The sequence below is a fragment of the Empidonax traillii genome, unplaced genomic scaffold, assembly GCF_003031625.1.
Source record: "Empidonax traillii isolate 1590-97213 ecotype Southwest subspecies unplaced genomic scaffold, ASM303162v1 scaffold53:size2875158, whole genome shotgun sequence".
NCBI classification, from domain to species: Eukaryota; Metazoa; Chordata; class Aves; order Passeriformes; family Tyrannidae; genus Empidonax; species Empidonax traillii.
This window is the reverse complement of record NW_020955246.1, coordinates 1,746,938-1,763,560: the sequence shown is the minus strand read 5'-3', so window position 1 is coordinate 1,763,560 and position 16,623 is coordinate 1,746,938. Positions and strand designations below refer to the sequence as shown.

The 16,623-nt window shown below is 40.9% G+C and overlaps 1 protein-coding gene across 1 annotated transcript in view; it reads right to left on the bottom strand.

Moving 5' to 3' along the window:
• Positions 1-12,366, bottom strand: part of SPRED1 (sprouty related EVH1 domain containing 1) — a 56,578-nt gene extending 44,212 nt beyond the window's left edge. Inside the window, exon 1 of the mRNA XM_027879297.1 lies at positions 11,694-12,366. Coding sequence (XP_027735098.1) covers positions 11,694-11,725 — 32 coding nt within the window. The 5' untranslated portion in view covers positions 11,726-12,366. The remainder of the gene's footprint in view (positions 1-11,693) is intronic.
• Positions 12,367-16,623: the final 4,257 nt, after the last annotated feature.

Sequence of the window (16,623 nt, the reverse complement as noted above, 5' to 3'; positions counted from 1 at the left end):
CATTAAAACAAACCCACCTATAGCACATATTAGTTACATCATTACAAATCTTCGTACTGCCTGGGGGAGGAGGCATTTAAAAAGAAATTCATACTTACCTCTCAAAAACACCCATAGAATTATGAAGATTTGCTTGTGAGTACCCTTTCCTGCATAGTTTTACAAAGGAGCAGCAACTTCCAGACCCTTCAGAGCCACAGATAAATAATTTTGTGCAATCTTAAATAATATGATTAATACTGAATTCAACTTAACTCCTCTGGATCTTGGAACCTCACTTGATAGCAGCCTCAACCATGAGACTGGGCAACTGCTGCTACAAGGCTAGTATTGAAATGAATAAAGCACACAGACAACATTTTCCTTTGTGAAGAAAATGGTATATAATGGAGCTCGTGAGACTGAAGATTAATGAAGAGAAGTTTTATCATTAGCAAAAACAAACCTTAAAAATGATAGACAGAACTAATACATAACCCTCCCTACCTCTGCTGTCAGATACTAGAGCAATTTCTGATCATTCTCTCATGGGAGTTAAAGGCATACAAACACTACCTGGCTATTCAAAGTGTGAGAAGTACTGATCCAAGCTTCTTATGATCTACTGGAATATTGTATGAAGAATGGGTTAGACCAAAAGATCTTCCTACTTTTTGACCAGCACTGTTATTGACAAAGGACATATTCCAGAGACAAACAAAAGTAGATTCTGACGAAATTATCTGCAGAGCTACAGTAAGAATTCATTGCAGAGGAAAGCAAAAATGGTTCTTTGGAGAACACCATTTTCCAGTGTAAATAAAAGATAATAGAAGTTATATCCTACTGTAAACACAAAACAACAAAATTTTTTTTTGGTTACTGATAAAAACTTGAACAGCATCTTTCAATTCAACCGTTAAGACTGAATTTGTCAGGAATCAAATATACACTTTATTATGTAGACAAAATAAGGGAATATTTGTCTCAGTCAAGGAGTAAGAACACTGAAAAAAATCCCCTCTCACCAAATACACCCTAGATCACACTTATTAACGGTGTAACTGGGAAATGGCAGTTATGTTTTCTCCACTGTAAAACACATAGTTATAAGTTAGCAAAGAAACAAAAAATGTAGAAAGCAGATAATCTCTACCATAGGATATTACAATTTCTGTACTATCTGATTGTAATTGCCTTTAAAACTGTGAAGCAATCTCAGAAAACCTGACCAAAATCACACTTGCCTTTGAAAAGTGACACTTGTTCCTTCCTCCTTTGCCATGTGAAATTTAATCAGCATACCTCTTGCAACTTCTCTACTCACATGAGCTTTTTCTAAAGCACATGGCAAAAGTTTGGATCATTGTGCCCTATTTGGGATGATAAATGCATCAAAGCTCATTGTTTGCATACTCTTGATGAAAGGAGCATGAGCATTTTAAAACTAACCTAAAGCTTTTACTTACAGCATAGATAGGCCAAAACATAGAAAAGCCAATCCTGTATCTGCCAGTAGCTCCTCAGGCCTAAAAAGCAGCTGAAATAACAGACTTGGTAAACTTATTTCCAGTTATTCCTCAAGTTTGATCCGTACGTTTTGATTCTGTTCAGAAAAGGAGATATACCTATAACTGTAGGTCTACTTCAGGAAGATTTGTTTCCAAATATTAAAAAAGTTGAATTTTCTGTAGCAAAAAAGCAACTCAATATTGATTTTTGATATTTCTGTAATGTCGACTTCTTTTACTGCTGAAAGCACAATGAACTCATAGTCTGTGCGAAGCATTCTGTCTTTCTACAGCAAAGGAAACACATGTTTTTATTTGGGTTATGTTTTTATTGTTCCAGAGCAGTAAAAAACAGGCTTCTTCCTACCATTGCTCAAGGTTAAAACCCTGGTATTAAGACCTGTAAGGGTACTCAGTGGACCAGTGAAAACATCTCAAAGAGACACTAACCAGTGTTTTACTTTCCAGAGAAGCTTTTCAGGATAAGTGTATGAGAACACTAATACAGAGAAATACTCAGAAAAAAATTCTTCCTAAAAAATGCTAAAACAAACCCAAAACCTACAGGGATGGGTCTCTAAAAGTAAAACATACCTCAAAACATGGAAAAGGCATGCCATTTCACAAGTAACAATCAAATGAAAAAAAAACCAACCAACCAAAAAGACCCAAAAAACCACTACAAAGAAATAAACCCAACAAATAACCAAGTAATCAATGCAAAATCCCTACAGTTTTAAAAAGGTACAGTAGAGGAGGAAAGAGAGGGGAGAACCTGAAAAGGCTTCTCTAATTAGCTAACTAAGCTTATCAGTTTTCCCCTAGTTAACCACAACTTACTCCAGGATAAGGAGAATAAAAGGCTCCCACAGGAATTACACCATACTAAACTACAGCACTCTAAATGGTTCTGGAAAAGCTTCCAGACCTGTTCTTCATATACAATTCAACTAATAGATGAAGAAGAGCTCATGTTTTCTACCTTGCTTCAGGGCAATGAATGTGGACATATTCTCCTTTTGCAGGATTTGCAGGTGGTCATAAATGAGAAATGAAAGCTATTGAATTCATGCACCATCAGCCTAGGGAGTTCAAAGAAAAACAAAATCAGGTTTGTATCAGTGACAAATATAAAATGTGCTTGCCCAAGCATCTCCTTTACACCATGCAGAATACCCTAAATATATGATGGAAGATACTTAAAAGGCATGTGATAAGGCAACGCTGCTTCAACTTCTGAAACTATTACCAAAAAGTCATCTTCACCCCTCAGACAACTTGGGAAGAGGGAAGCATGTAATCCCATTTCAAGATTCCCTAAGCCTGCCTGCAGCCAAGAGGCTGGGGTGGAGGTATGGTCACAGACTCAGTTTTCAGTGCCCCAGGCAGATGCTTAACTGATTTCTGCAAATCCTCCATTACCTAATGCGGGGTTGTTAACATGCACGATTATTCTCCATCACCATAGTAACAGAGCACGTACATTTTAAGGTGCATATGGGGGCTCTTCTAGAGGATGTGTCAAGTTGAATACAGCTAGGACAATATAAGATATTTTAAGCCAGCCCCGTTCAGTACAAAAACAGAAATTATGAAAGTACTGTGCTAGAGATCATCACAAGACTGCTCAAGTAGTGGTTACACATCCATTAAAAAGTTTTCTGGAGGCTGAAAGAAGTAGGAGATTAAGCAAGATTCTGTCAAGACACTTATGGGCCTTAATGCATTAAAACAGCTGTCTAATAATGGTCTGATTTTACACACACTGACTTCTTCAGGAACCACAGAGCATAACATAGTAAAAGATATTGTGAACAACACAGTTTACCCACAAGTTGTCCTGCCTGCCCTTCCCCTTCACCCTCCACAAAAAAAAAAAGAGGTAAGAAAAAAGATCCAGATAGAAAACATAGTTACTGATTAAGAAATGATAAACAACTGGTATTTTTATTTCAATGAGAGCTGCAAGTACCTTGCACTTATATGCTTGAAGTATGACGCTTCCTGAAGGGTACAAGGGACACCACAGAAACCCTTATGGCAGGTGCCTCCACAGCAAATAGGCAAATAAGCCCATACATGCCAACAGCCAACCCCTAACAAACCTGTCACTGTTTTACCTTTCAATATTAGTATTTTCAGAATTTGAACGCTTATTAAGATGCAATCTTCAATTACATAGCACCCCCTGTGTGTGACGAGAAGGTGCAGTCCTCCTCTCTGGCACAAGAGGAACAGCAAATGAGGCAAGCAAGGGTCTGAAATAAAGAAAATTGGTATTTCCTAGTATTGAAGGTTTGGGAGCAGAACCCAGGCTGTCTGATTACGTTTCTGGATCTGCCTTATTATCAAAATTTATACTCCCTGGCCACATGGATTGTGTCTGTTCAAACAATCTCAGCTCTCAAGCCTGAAAATTCTCAAGCATTTCATTTTGCAACTTTGCATTCTCTTGGCATGCCCTTTATGTACCATTGGTACTAGCAATCAATTTCTTCTCCATTTTTTTTCTTTAAAATCTTGCAAAATTAGAAACAGCAACCCCCAATTTTTTTTTGTATCATCAGTAGCACAGACATCAGTAGCATTTGAACTACAAGTGGAATTTGTAACGAGACAGATAATTGCCCTCAGAAGAGGGAACAAACATACCTATCCTAAGTCTGTCCTACTAGGAAACTTGCAAATTATTCTAAAGTGAGCAAAGATAAGTGATTATCAACAACGGCAACTACTTAAAAACATACAGCTTTGGTCCCTAAGGTCAGCTTCTTCTATAGATTAAAAAAACCCTCAAGACTCCCCATTTTAAATGTATGGGTCTCAACTCTAAGTCCTGAATTAGCTTCTTTACACCTTTTAAAAACTGTGTTCCTGTTCAAGATTCAACATATACTGGCCTCAATCACAGGCTTCATATTAAGGTGTGCTGGACTGGGATCCACAGTAATGTAAGCACATCATGCATAGAAAAAAATACCCAGGGCTCAGAATACCTTATCATATCTGAGAGGTTGAAAAGTTTCTAAATCAGAGCAGGTTCTGTACTCCCACCTTTCACTACCCTTCAAGAGGTTAAAGGGAGAGAAACAATTTCTGCCCTCAAGGTTTATACCATTTCACCAAAACAGTTCTGCATAATTTCTGAAGGAAAAAAAAAGCCAGGCAGGAATCCTTACTGACAGCTGTATCTTACAGTCCGGGTTTATTCAGTCTGATTCAGAAACAATTTTTAATAAAGCTGACACTAGTTTTCAGTAATGACTTGTTTCATTAATGAAATTCTTGATGCTCCTTGTTGGTATGCTTGTTCGTTCACAGCATTTGACTTAAAACTGAAATACATCAGTTTCATTTTTGCTTTGACAAACTTTAGCTTAGAATTGCAATTGGTCAGCAGGACCCAAAGATCTATTTATTTGGTACTGTTTTCCTGGAGTTTCTTAAAAAGACAACTCCTCCATAGACTTTAATGACACCTGCTCTCACAAACCATTCAAACCAACTCTGTCGCACAAAACCATTCAAGCCAAACATCTGGGTCACAGAATTTCTTCTGGGGTTCTGAATAAACGAGTGTTAAACTTGCTGCAACAGAATTAGACTTCCTTACCTAATTAAATTATCACCAACAGCAGTAGTCAAGACACAACAATTAATACATCTGGAGGAGGAGAGAAGAAGAAACAGATTCTTTACCACCTCATTTTTAAGACGGTTCAGATGTTTCAATTATACACATTTGGGGAATTCTTGCATAGTGCACACATGAAAAATATTTCCTTCTAATGGAAGCTTCTTCTAAAAGCAACGCAGAATGGAACACAGTAACTGATCAAGTTTCTTTGGCCTATTTTCCCTCCTTGAATTGCATTATTTAGTGTCACATGACAGTGAGTTCTTGGAGAAAAAAATGCTTTTGAGTGATCTCCTTGTATAGATGCATTTATCATCACTACATTGGGACATTATTATTATCATCATCTATTTTCCCCACCTTATTTGGAACATTGGGAGCTAGCACCTGCAATGGCATAGCAAGTCAGTTGTTACTAAATCAGAATCACATTTATAAACAAATCTTAATACTCAGAGCATTAAATGCACATTTTTTTTGTCCCTCACCATATATAAAGATTAGTAAGTTGCTTATTTTTTTAAATTCTTCTCTTGTCATATGTAGGGGAAAATTAAAATAAAGCAATGAATATAAATAAACATTTTTTTTAACAAACTGATGTCACAGATATCACAATGAACATTAGATGGAAGACAAAGCTTGAAAAGATTTGAAAACACATGCACTTAAAATGTCTGCTTACTTTGTACAAGTAAGTGTTGTAATAACCCTAACCCAACGCCACTGGAATCTTATGGATTGATTCCTATTACAATTTTCAAGTAGGGGAAGTACTGGACTTACTTTAGTACAATATAACATAAAATACGTTACCATATACAACATGTTATCACCTCATGAATGAGAAATACCATAGGGAGTAGTGACAGCCAACAGATTTTACTAGAGCATAGTCTAAACATTAGCAGGCAAAAAAAAAAAAAATCTTCTCTTACAGAGTACAAAAAAAAATGCAACAGAAGTATGTATTGCTATTGTCTTAAGACTAGAAATATATGTCAATAAAAAAGAGCATCCAGTCTTCTTCCTTCCCTCAAAGCAATGCTGAAGATTATTTCTGCTGACTACCAAGACTGGTCAGGGGACACACCTAACAAAGTATTAGAAAGTATAAAAAATGTTGTAAATGTCTTTTCATCTTATTGAATTTTAATTTGGAATATTTGTACCACATTACCTACCTGCAAATAATTAAATAAATACTTAACAACAGAAAGTGCTTTCAGAAAAAGGCATGAATATTTTTAATAGGGAGAAGAAGGAACAAATTTTATATTTTTGGGGACCATTTAATTTCTGTTTACGATCAATTCCAGCCATTCAGTAACTGTGCAAATGGTGTTAGCTAAAATTTACTTGCTTAAATGTTGTTGTACACTAGAACAGAAAGGAAAAAGACAAAAGATTTTTCCTTTTTATGGCCATAAAGCAACTGAGATCCTGAATAAAATGGCAACTTCCAGACATCTTTCAAATTCCTTTAAGGAAACTGCAAAACGTTCCAACTGAGAAAGAAAAGCAAGAGGAAGAAGGCAGACATTTAAACATTTGAACAACAGCATTTAAGACAACGTACACTGTATGCCCTATCATAGTTACTTATTTTGAATCAGGGAAGTGAAAATCAGAAAAAGACAAAATTATTTCCTCTGCCTCCTTTTTAAGTTTGTATCAATACTCTAAAAAGTATTTTTTATTTCTGGTGTTTGTTGTAACCCCATCAAGGTATCACCAATACATACGGTTTCTCCAGATACACACAAGAATGAGTAAATAACAAAAAAAACTGCCAGTGTTTAGCCTAAAAACCACCAGATAGCCCTCAGCTTTAATCCTGTGACTTCCAATCCTGTCAACATATATTCATTTCAAGAAAGGTCTCTACTTTTAAAAGTCACGCTGACATCCTCACTGTCACTTTAACACTTCAAGAGCACTGAATTTTAAATGAACAAACATGAGAAACACTCATCATTCTTTAATTCAAATATTATTGCTGGCTCCAGTTATGCTGAAACATCTCGAAAGCATTTTTCTGCAGTATCACAGTAATCAAAGACTGTTGCTAGAGTGAAGCTTTTAATAAAACAACAAAACCACACCAAACTGACTCTCAGATTATGTAACATGCAAATTCAGCTTCACCTTCAAAATAGCGTCATGTAACATAAAGCCAAACAGACAGCACGAAGCAGTTCATAAGACTGGAAATGCTTCCCAGGGACTCTATAAGGAACCATTCTCTCAAAAGAAAATACATCAGAATTGCAATGATTAAATACAATCAACTGGGTTAGAAGATGCTTTCCTTAAAAAAAAACCTACTTCTTTTTACAAATGTCTTTCATTAAGGGATGAAAAATTTCAAAGTCTATATATTCCTCAAATAGCAGAAAAATACTAGCCTGCTGAAAAATGTTAAAATCCTCACAGAACTAATAAACCTGAAGTAATTAGCATTACTTTCTGTGATACAATTTCATGTTCATCTTTCAGTATCTGAGCTTGTAATACAAATTCAACCCAATTCTGAATCACAAATGAAGTACAAATGGTACTTCCATATATATTGAAGGAAGACATGAACAAGTACCTTATTAAAAAATATAGTTCAGCTTTACTTTTCAAATCAACACTTGAAGATGTTTATAGCTTCATAATCTAGAGGCTGTTAAGCACACAGCATTACTATATACTCTGTATTTCTTTAACTTATAATTTCTTTATTAAATTATCTAGGAAAATTAGTATATTACCCATATTTATGTGGTAAAACAATTAGCATATGACAGTTTGAATCTGAAAAAATACAGTATGTAAAAGCACCTCTGAATACAATTCCAGAGCACAAGCATTCCCTGAAAAAGAAAGTGGCCACCTGAAATACAGAGGAAGGTAAACAAGCCAGTAAAGCAGTGTTCCTACTTTTCAATAGCAGTAACTCAGACTCCATCTTAAGCCTGTCATCCTTCATCCCTACTGAATGGGGACTACACAACATAACAGTTATTCTGTTGTACCTAACACTGAATTCAGTAGCATTTTATTCAGTAATAAAATCTGCTCCCAAAACAGGAATTTGGTACAGCGCTCACTGACCTCCCTGCTTTGACATTATTATGTTAAGTTGGATAAATAGCAAATCAACTTGTGAGTCCACAAATCTACAAATTCCTTCATTGAAAAACTGACAGTATTTGTGAACACACTGCATTGATGCTGTCCACACTGACTGTAAAACACCACTGAGGGGGAAAAAGACTATAATTATCTGGAAGTACAGAAATACTTCCACCTAACTAATGTTTCATGTAACACCACCTGACATATACAATAACATTATTACAAGAACAATGTAAAAATCACCAATGAAGACTCATCTGTAGCAACGAGAATTTTATAAGGCTGCCTTCCATATGTTCATGATCGAGAAGAAACCTAGTAGCACTTAATGCAGCTTTTTAATTAATCTTTCCCACCACCACTGAGAATTTAACATCATTAACTGAGGTCAGACTCTAGACACCACAAATATTTATATCTTACTCCATAAAATGAAGTTTTATAAACAAATGTTCAATTACCAGAATATTCGCGATAGCCACAATAACAGAAAATGCATTGCAAATTACCCGTATTCACTCTTATATGACAAAAGATCTGTTAATGAGCTCAAGGCCATTGATATCATCAATGATACTGATAAAATTAAACACAACGAATTTTCAATATATGATCAATTTCAATTTGTGGGTCTGTCCTGTTTTCACAAATGGTTTATCTGGAGGTTCAATCAAATTTCCCAACCATTTAAAGTGACACACTTGTGCTGTGTGCAAAAGCAACCAGAGAGAAATGATGACTCGGGCCTCACCAAAAATGCTGTCAAAAAAAGCAGTGCAACTGAGAAACATTTTTCTTTTTTTTTTTTCCTAATATTCTAATAACTGAAGTAGAAATGAATAAAAATCTATTATTTGAGAAAAATCACTCTTTATAGTCCTTTGTAAGAGTATACACATTTCATTCTATAGCTGAATAAACTCAAACCAAATACTGTATGTGAGCTTTCCTTTCTCATATTAAGTAAAGGTTAGTAATATTTCAGGTACTCTCTTAGGCTGCAGTAACAACAGGCCTCCTCCACTCCATGAATGTATAATTAAGGATAACCTCAGTGTAATTTGTTAGGATAATGAAATAGGTACTCATGAGCAACGAACATCACCATTTTAATTCTGGCAACCACAAAACAGTTACATCAAACAAATACACTGTCTGCTTTAGAGATTCATCATCAGTAGATTTAATTCAATTTTATTATCTTTTTAATTTTCAATATATTTAAAATCAAAGTTATCCCATAATAAAACATTTTCAGTATTCTGATATTTCAGAGGTCCCTTTAGCCATGGCATAGGTTAAGGAAAAATGACTGCTTATCTGCTGTAAAATTCTCAAAGTAGACAAAAATGAAACACAGTGCTTATTTCTGTCAATTTAGTTGTCTTCACTGTCACCTGTATTTCACAATGGGCAACATTTTCAGATGCCTCATTAGGTATGACCAACTTCCTTCTGCACCAGGTTGATATTTTGCATATCTAAGACAGTATTGTTTAATAAAATGTTAATTACTCCAAATGAATTAACATAGTGTCTTGAAAACACGTTCATAATAATGAATATGATTTTCAGTATTCTATTTCTGGGTCAATATTTCTGGAAGGGAAAATATTTCAACATTTTCTGAATATAACTCTTCCTAGCTTAGATGGTACAGCGAGAAGGTACTTCTGAATTAATGGTCCTTTATAGGAAAAGGACAAGCTTTAACCATAAAAATAAGCCTTCTCGTTCCCTCCACAGCCCCTTCTACAGGGACTTCCCATGCTCTCAGCCATAGGCCGTCTTTCTGTTGTCTTCTTCGATAAACCTGCCGGCCTGGCTGCCTCTCCCTTCCCATGCAGGTCTGATCTGCGAGGCTGCTGAATGCAGACACTGTACTGCACTGTGAATGGACAGCCAGGTATTTTATGAATGGAGCGGATCACGTGCTCCCAGCACCTCCCCGAGCTGATATTTCCCACATAACTGTGTCAACAAGCAGCGAACAGCACATATTAATACAGCAGGTCCTGGAGACCTTCCGCTGTCGGCCGCGGCCGCAGGCCGGTCCTCGGCGCGGGAGCATCCGCTCCGGGAGCTCCGCAGGGCAGGTTCCGCCGCAGGTCAGCGGTGGTGACAGCAATTCTCTTTCTGTAATTTTTTTTTTTTTTATGAATGGAGATTGTGGTATGCAAATGAGAGCGATTCACAAAAAAAGGAAACATGGCGGCGGCGGCCCCGGCTCCGGCCCCGCGGGCGGCCCAGTGGCTGCCCCGGCCCGGTTCGCCCCGGCCCGCTCAGCGCCGCGGGCGGCAGCGCCCCGAGCCCCGTCCCGCTGGGTCCCGCTCCCCGCCGGGCTCGGCCCTCGCTGCTCCCCGGGGACCCGAAGGCCCCTTTCGGGGAACGCACGGGAAGGTGTGCAGGCTCTGCCTGGAGGAAGGCAGTGAAATCGGAAATCCGTTTTTCCTGCCGGAGGAGCCCCGTCCGCACCCTGCCTGGCAGCCTGGCTGCTCCCCTGCCCCTCACCGCTACCCCCAGACACAACAGGCGCAGCGCTCCCTCTCCACCGCCATGGCCGCGGCAGTCACCGCATCATTCATAAAATCAGCCCGAGCAAACACCGACATCGCAAATCGTAACGCTACGGCTCGCAGACCGCAGCAATCAACGCTAAACTTCCCGATCACGGGAAAAGTTTCAAGATACTTTATATTCCTTTTTCAATGCCATAAAGAACTCGGATGTTTTCTGACAAATATTTATCGCCTCCGACCCAAAATGTATTTCAACGACAGATTACATTCAAGGGGATACAGCCGCACACACACACAATCTCCTCTGGATTCCCTCCAAACCAGTCACAGTAAAAATATTAAGAGATCCTTGAACTGTCCCTTTCCTCTCTGTGGAGAAATAAAAAAAATTTAAAAAAAATAATAATAATAAAAAAAGAAGTCACAAGTGCTCATTAAAAGTAAAAAAAAAAAAAAAGAGCTTTAGGGTAGGTTTAAGCTGTATTTACACTGACTGACTCATCCAATTAAAATTCAGAAGCAGTTTCCTGCAGGATGAAGCTCCCACACACTAGTTTCCATGTGAAATATCTACAAGTAATAGGATATTATCAGAGGTGGTACGTGCCGATATCTCTCTGGGCATACTAAACCCATCCTCCCGCTCCAAGACACCATCGTTATCTGCACCGTTTTCTATCGGCCTTTAACTAAACCAAGCTTTTCTGACCGCCGGCTCGCAGCTCTTCCAAACTAAGCTCCTTCACAAAGAGGGAGCTTCTGGGCTTCCATGAAGGCGAGCAGCAATGCGCAGTCCGCGCAGGGGTACGACAGGACACGTACGTGCTCGGGCAAAGGCCCCGCGGGGCGCGGAGCCGAAGGGACGCACTAAGCCCCCTCCCCATCCCGGGGCGCAGGGGAGGTGAGGGCACGGCCACTTACTCGTTGTTAGAAGTCGCCGTCTCTTCGCTCATTTTCTCCTCACCACGATCCGACAGGCACACGGAGCAGCACCGACGCAGCCAGGGCGCAGCCAGAACTCACCAGAAACTTCACCATTGTTACCCCCCCGGTCCGCCGCCCCCGGCCAGGGCACGGGCCGTGCGGTGAAGTGAGGGAGAGGAGGGGAAGAGGGGGAGGAGAGCGGTCTTTATCCTGGAAACACGAAATCCTGTTGTCCGGCGGTGCAGCGTATTTCCCCTGTCTTAGAGATGGTGGTGGTAAAGGTAGTGGTGCAAACAGCAGCAACAACCACGGATCTTCTGTTCTTGAGCTGCTCCCGGTTAAAGGGGGACAGAGTTGTAGAAACAAGGGATGGCTCCCTGCCGCAAAAAGCTGCACCGCACTGTCCTGCCGCTGCAGCTCATCTCCCGTTGCAGCCGCCTTCGCTGCTGCCCTCCTCCTCCTCCTTCTCCTCCTCCTGCTGCTCGGCCGCCTCCCTCCCTGCCCTCCCGCCTCCCGCGCACAGCCGGGGCAGGCGGCGGCACAAATTCCTCCAGACACCGGAGCCGCCACAGGCCGGGACAGGCGGGGAGGGAAGGGGGGGAAAGGGAAATGGGGGGCAGAGAAGCTCGGCGGGGCTCTCCCACCCCCTCCAAAGCGACGCCGAGCACTGCGGAGGGAAGACGCGCCGGCCCCAAGGAGAAGGCTGGTGACGGGGGGAGGGAGGCGTTTTAAACCAGCCTGGGGGTGGGAAGGGGGGGGACGGCGGAGAACAAGGATGCGTCACGGCTGTTTGTGTGAGGAGAGGCGCGGGGAGGGAGGGGGAGTGGAGCTGCCAGGGCGAGAGAGAAGCCCCCGGCCGCAGGACGAAGGGGAGAAGAGGGAGAAAGCCCGCAGGGAAGTTCAGCGGCGGCGCTTCCTCCCCAGCAGCAACTCCATTAGCGGCCGCTGCCACCGCCTCGGCTCCTCGCGCCCGCCCCCGCCTCCTCCTCCCAGGAAAACTGGGCGGAAGCGTTGACTTCAGGCTCCTTCCGCCGCCACAGCTTGATCCAAAATAACCACGGGGGAAAGGGAGGCGGGAGAGCGGAGAGAAGAGCGAGGGGAGGAAAGTAATCCCCTTGACCTGCGCCCGCCAGGAGACGAGCCCGCGCCGCCGCCTTCCCTGCGGCGCCCGGCACTGCCCGGCGCCCGAGTTTCCTGAAAGTAGTTCCCTCCCCCTGGCTCTGCCTCACGCGCGGCCCGCGGAGACGCCGCTGCCGCACACGCACGCACGGCGCCGCGGAGGGATACGCGGCTGCCCCGCCGCCGCTCCGCCTTACGCGGGGGCCGCGGGGCAGGCGCTCCCGGGCCCCGGGCCCGGCGTGGGGCGGGGGCGCAGCGACAGCGCGGCGGGCGGGCCGGGCACGGCGCGGGGACGCGCAGAGCCCCGGACCGCCGCTGCGGGCCGGGGAGGGCGTCCCGGGGAGTGGTGTGAGGGAGTGGGCCGCCGGCGGCGAGGGGCCTGGCCCGTCCGCCTGCAGCGGCGAGGGGCTCGCGGCGGGCGCGGCTGAGCGCTGCGTTCTCCGCATTCGGGCTGGGCTCCCACTGTTTTACTACTTTTTTCCTTAACTCTGTAACTCTGCGGTTTTAAGTGGGTGACGGCACGGGAGGGTGCGTGTAAACCCGAGTTGTCCTTTTTCTAAGCGCACATCGAGAGGAAGCATTTGTAGTTGATCCAGGTAAAGCAGTGAAATCAAGAAGCAGCAGCAACCGAATCCCTTTTCAGGAACTTAACATTTTAAATGTGCTGCTTGATCTGATGAAAAAGTGGAGCAGTGCTGCAAACCCCGAAGACTCAAAAATCATGAGTCAGACCATCAAGTAAATTAGGTTATAATAAAAGATTATACTGTGGTTTTGTCAGTTGGATTTTGATTTCTTCCTGCTTAGTCTTTGTATGTATGCTTGCCAGCTGATATATTTCATTGTCCAAAATTCATGGAGAACCAAAACCAGTAGTGCTGCTGTAAGAGACATCACTTTCTCAATGTACATTTATTATTTCCAGCTTCTTGTGTTCTTCCTCGCTTTTTCACAGCTGTTCTCAGAGCCTTCTCTGTCAACTGTAATCTCGTTTAGTTTTTTCATGCAACTGGGAGATTTTTTTTTTTTTTCCCAACTGTGGTGGTGCCATAGGAATGGTGATGAGTGTTCTGTCTTCCTGTTTGAAAAAGATGGGGCAAGATCCCCTGGTAATAATAATGTCTCTGATTCCCACACTACCATTAGCTAATTGTTTTTCCCAAGGAAGGGAGAGACAGGAACATGGGAAATCAGGAGAAGGAGTTTTCACTGTTTCAAGGGAACCTGGAGTGCCTCACATCGTTGAAGGCCTAACTATAAACTTGCAGCATCTGTTTGAATGCACAGACACTGGTCAGTATTGCATTTCTGAAGGGTATTTGTTAAGGAAATTGTTCATTTTCACTAAGAATATACAGTTTTGGTCAGGTTTTTATTTTGCAGGATGTTATTTTAAACATCAGTCTATTTTTATCTTACATAGCAGGCAAGGAAAGGCTCATTTCATTTATAGATGGTTTATGTTTGTTGCAGTATTCCTATGGATTAAAATTTCACGTTTCTATGAAAGGGTTCTACCATAAACATAATGGAACAATTACAGTAAACTGCTATCATACTTTCTCTGATAAAGATCCTAAATAAATAAAATAAAGATCCTAAATAAAATTTATTTCTGATTTTCTTCTGTCTTCAAAGTTGAAATATTTAACACTCTGTAAGTTGATGTTTTGATAAGTTAAGTTGATTAATGTGATCCTGTATAAGAATGCTTAAGAATCAGTTCAGTTTGTCAGATGGGGGTATAGCTCTATTCACTGCGCCAGAAGAATGAGACACGATGATGACAAAAAAGATCATTAATTTAGGTGTGCCTTTTTTATTTTAATTCTTTAAATATATTCAACGTAAAAATTATTTTCATAGTGGCAGTTCATTAATATATGTATGTTTTGTAATATACCTCAAATAATTTCAAATCATTTCAGTCTCCTTAAGGTTTTCATGAGTGTCTTTATTAAGAATAAAATTTGTATTCAATTGCCAATATGTGAACTCATCTTGCAACATTTATTTGTCTGCGTGAAGGAGGTAAGCGGAGAAGGACCCACAACTTCTTCACTTATGGTAGCTGTTTGACTTCTGCAAGCAGTGTCATGCTGCAGTATATGAATCAGAGGTCTTGCAAGCAGTTTCTCTCATCATCTGAATATCATAAAGACGACAGAAAATCTGAACTGGTCTGCATCTCGATTTTGAAATCCCGTTTTTTGTTTACCTCTGCCCAGGTTAGAGAGGTTGAAGAACACAGTCCTGGAGTACTGGTGTTCTTTTGCTGACCAGCAGTTGGTTTTGGGGCTTTCCAGATTTGATTTTTTTGAGCAGAATTAAATGATCAAGTGTCTTCAATGCAAGTGGTCATTTCAGAAGTACATGTGAGCCCTGCCTGTGCAAACAAGGCAAAAGTGCATTAGGCATATGTGTCACCATTCAGAAACCTCAGACAAATGACTACTTTGTGTCCCAAGCACCACATGTTTTGGGGCCTTGTCTTTTTTTGTACATTCTGTGCCTCTTTGCTTTCTCTCGTTACAAACTGTACAATTTAAATGTCCTGAGTTGAAAGCTGGCCTTCCTCCCTATGACCTGGAAAAGTTACCTCTAAAAAGAAAAACTGGTAGGTTTGACTGGAACTGCTGAAATGTACTTACTTTTTCGTGTAGGTACGGGGGTGACTCCTTAGCTAAACACAAGATATGCCCAGTATGGAATAGGGTAAATATGGTTTTAAATAATGATTTTTTACATTGCATTTGCTGTTTTCCCATATCCAGTGCCTCTTTAGCTGCGCTTTACCAAAACTAATTTATATGTCTATGCTCTGCTGTAACATTTTGACAGCTGTGGACTTTGAAATGGAAAAGGGGGAGGCAACAGTTACTGTTAAAGCAAAATGAAGGCAACCTATGTTATTAGGAAGCCATATAACATACAAGAAGAAATCTATCTAAGTGAAATAGTATGTATTCTGAATTTCTGTATTTTTGTAATTTCCACACATGTATGCATCCCAAACTCATCAGCTTTTGTGCTTTTGTGACTAACATTAGACTTGAAAATGCTCAGTTAACCAGGAGTAAGTATGATGAGGCAGCAGTCAGCTCTGTGTTACAAAATATAGTTACTGGACGAAGTGGGACTTCTCATGTAGCATTTCTCATATGTTACAACTGAATGTAGAGCCCGAATACGTTTGTCCCAATCAGCTTATTTACCATTCCTTGAAATGTCTTCATGTGTGTCTGTGAATGTCGCTGATGAAAGAAGTGGTTGGGAATGGACCTGGAGTGTAGCAGGACTCTGAGTCTGTGGCAGAAGAATTATATATAGATGTATTATGGAGGTTAGGTTGCATAATTCTGATCAGCATGGCATTCACATCTTAAAATCCATAATAGGATCAGTGGAAGTTAAGTAATGGCAATCCAGATTAGTCAGTCATTGCAGAATTTAAGTGACCAATTCATTGCTCTAACTCCCAAATATGAAAGTTTTGAATCCTACCTCCAGAAAACACAGTGATACTTACATTTGTATGCAGATGCCAATGATAACTTTACAAAAAGTGGAAGTCAGATGGATGTTCTGCCATTTTGAGGAAAATTATTAGATGTCGTTTGGAAATTTCTTCTGTAGTAGCTTTCATTCACAATCCTAGTGTGAGTTAAACACTGAGTGGTCATTACACACATTTTAAAAAGGATTTAGCTAGACTGAGCTGATTAAATCTCTATTAGTATATCAGCAAAGTCAGATTTTGTTAAGTTCTAAGCAGAAATCCTATTATTGCATACAGGATAAAAAAGTT